The following is a 3,260-nucleotide window of genomic DNA, read 5'->3' as shown; positions in this document are numbered from 1 at the left end:
TGCTTTTGTCTTCTTGAGTGGAGGTACAACCATAGAAAAATGAAATTGAAAATATTCTGAGATGGCCAATATTCGGAGATGACTATGAAAACACGTCTCTGTATCCTCGAATTGGAAGAGAGATTGAGAGGGATCAAGAATCCTGATTCTCGGTATTTGGAATGGATCCAATTCTATTGAGTCTGACTCATAGTGATCATTTCTCTTTAGCAAAGAATGACCTTGGTTATCAAAGGATTGAACAACCGGGATCCATTTACTTATGATACCTAGTTGGCATTGATAACAAGGATCTAATGACAAAACAAACTCTCATGGCTACGTCCACGAATCATTCTGAAATTATTGCTTTGCTTGAAGCATCACATGAATGTGTATGGCTTCGCAAAATGATGAATTTTATTGAAAATTCAAGTTGGATTGGATCATTGGAATCACCCGCCATTATCTATGAAGATAATTATGCATGTATTACACAGTTGCAAACAGGTTATATAAAGAGTAATATCACAAAGCACATTTCTCCTAAATTATTTTATCCCCATGAGTTACAGCAAACTACGGAGATAACTATTTTGCAAAAGAAGTCATGTGATAATCATGTTGATTTGTTTACAAAGTCATTATCAAGTTCTTTATTTGAGAAGTATATCAATGAAATTGGTATGAAACGACTTCGATATTTGCAAAGCTCGGGGGTAGTGTATCCTTGAATGATAATCTGTTTGTGATCCTTGGATCTTTGATATTGCACTCTTTTCCTTTATAATTATTTTCTGAATGGTTTCTTATGGAAGGTTTTAATGAGGCAATAGTAATGCAGGCATTATGATATGCCATTTTCTCCTTATTTTTCCGGTGGGTTTTTCAAAGGAGTTCTTGATGGCATATTGTACATATCTCCTTATATTTTTTCTACAGGATTTTTGGAGGAGGCTGACCAAGATGTTGATGATGATGTTTACAAAAATAATTAAAGCGGAGATTAGGAAGAATGTTAGGATTAATTAATTAGTTTAATTAAAGAAAATCCCTGCTTAGCAAAACCAACATAGGGTTCCTCTCCCGACGGATCGCGTCCTAATATGACAGACGCGTCCTTCTAATCCCATCTCTTGTAATGATTGCGTATGTGCGACGCGTCCCTTCTGAGGATATAGATCTGTACATCATCACAATCAATCAATATCGATTGTTACTATTCACTATTGTTTCTTGGCTATAACTTATTGCGCAAAACAACAGCGTAATTTTGAATACGTACTACTTATTCGCAAAAAAAAATACGGACCACTCGGCTTGACAGAACTGCAAACCTTTAGATAGTTGGCCACTGATCTTAGGCGTCGCAACAGACCAAGCTGGTTTGAAATAAATAATCTGGATTTCCTTTCTATACCAGAAGCTGCTGTGGTGTAGTGGTTATCACGTCAGTCTTACACACTGAAGGTCTCCGGTTCGATCCCGGGCAGCAGCAATTACTAAAGTTTTTATTCTCATATCTATTTATTTACCTCACTATTCTTTTTAGCCCCACCCCACCAAGATAACAGTCTCTGCATCTTTCGATCAGCTGCTCTTGTTGCAACCCAATTTCTTTTCCCCCAACCTTCAGAGGGAAGACAGACTGTTGGTTCAGCTGCAGAGTCACGGTGCGCCTGGAGCCTTCAGGCCAGCACTAGGAGAGGAGAGTGAAGCGACTTGCCCATCGTCGCGTCAACCCGAGAGAGACAGAGATGAGGGGCGGCGGGCGGGCGCGGCAGAACGCGATCCGGTCGGGCATCGTGGTGCTGGGCGCCGCGGCCTTCGCCTACCTCTCCTACCGCGTCGGCTTCAAGCCCTACCTCGACCGCGCCCAGGAGGCCATGGACTCCCAAATCCACAGCTCCGACCACGCCGCAGCCGCCGCCGCCGCTGCTTCCGCCTCCTGGGAGGACCAGCCTGGTCACCCGGAGGGCGACGGCGGCCTCGCGCCGTCCAGGGACCCGGCCGCCGTGCTCCGCGACTGACGCGCCATCCAGGGGCGCCCGCGGCAGCTTGGCTTGTTGTGGCATTTCGCCGAACACTTTGTAAGCGGATAATAAAATGTACTGGAACTGTTTCTTTTTTTCGCACTGTAATTCCCCTACTATTACTGCTGGCGTGGTTTCAAAGTGTTTAACCTGTGTCTGATTCTATCATCGTACACTTAGTTCACTGAAAACTCACCTGCGCTGCATATGCCTGCTCTGCACACACTGTCACACATATAGCCTGATGCGAAGATGCTGAAACTGTGATTGGTGGCTCTAGTTGACCAGGCAGTTTTCATATCAAATGGATGTGCATATTATAGGTCCAGGAAGCAGAGCATCTTCTAGATTCCAGCGACATTGTTGCATATTTGTGTGATCCTAATGGGAAAGTCTCATCTTCTTGTTGCTTCATGTTCTTGTTCCGACTTACTCACGGTAGCGATTAATCCCCTACCGTTGCAATCTGTGTGATGTAGATATGTTAGTTCTTCAGGAACTTGAAGAGCATAGGTCTAAATGATTAAGCATCACTTTCCCTGCAGTTAGTGCCTAGACTTGTTTTGTTCGAGTACTTATGCAGGGTCCACAGATTGGGAATGGGAACACAAGGAAAACATCGACAGAGTAAACATGCCAAACTCCAACACAGCTAGTGATTTCATTTCAGATTTCACTGAATTATCAGCAAATAGCACACTTGCTCAATCGATTCTTAGTAAACTAGCACAATGGACGTGCATCGCAACGAAACTGCTAAAAGGCGAGGAGGTATGCCACTGGCTTGTCTCGGCCAGTGGCATTAAAAAAGAGAACAAGAATATGAGGGCCGAATTGCCGAAGGCTAGGCGTTCGAGCATCCAAAGCGACCATGGAAAGGGTCGTTTGTGACATTTAAAGTGCGAGATGACATTTCAAAATTTAAAACTTGGCAAGGTGGGGCATTAGGGAGGAAACAAAGCAATGATGACGACGGTCGGATAGGAGGGTGAGGCCTTCCGTAACTTTGGCTCATTGCAGACATCACTTTGCTTAGGGGAGGGGATAAAACTTGTCTGGTATGCGAAGTTGAGGGTCACGCTGAGTTGAGGGTGCGACTTCTGATTTTGAAGTTGAGAGAGGCGAAACATGGACCTATCTTTGTGTGTGTGTGTGTGTATGTGAATAGAACTTATATTACTCAATCATCAAAATTTCAATCAACGAGACATTGGTCCTCAACATCCTCGGGATCGGAGCATAACCGAA

At 43.9% G+C, this 3,260-nt stretch overlaps 1 protein-coding gene and 1 non-coding gene across 2 annotated transcripts; both read left to right on the top strand.

Annotated features, from left to right (window-relative positions):
* Positions 1-1,404: 1,404 nt before the first annotated feature.
* TRNAV-UAC (transfer RNA valine (anticodon UAC)) lies at positions 1,405-1,477 on the top strand. The gene has a single exon. It is a non-coding gene; the product is annotated as a tRNA-Val (tRNA).
* Positions 1,478-1,550: 73 nt separating this feature from the next.
* LOC123174004 (uncharacterized) lies at positions 1,551-1,912 on the top strand (the record flags this gene model as incomplete). The annotated part of the gene is given in 1 exon segment (XM_044589981.1): positions 1,551-1,912. A coding segment is annotated over 1 exon segment (176 nt), but the record flags the coding sequence as incomplete, so codon positions are not given.
* Between the last annotated feature and the right edge of the window lie 1,348 nt (positions 1,913-3,260).

This window comes from Triticum aestivum, chromosome 1D, assembly GCF_018294505.1.
Source record: "Triticum aestivum cultivar Chinese Spring chromosome 1D, IWGSC CS RefSeq v2.1, whole genome shotgun sequence".
In the NCBI taxonomy this organism is placed as follows: Eukaryota; Viridiplantae; Streptophyta; class Magnoliopsida; order Poales; family Poaceae; genus Triticum; species Triticum aestivum.
Note: the sequence above shows the minus strand (reverse complement) of the source record. Positions and strands in the feature narration are given on the sequence as shown.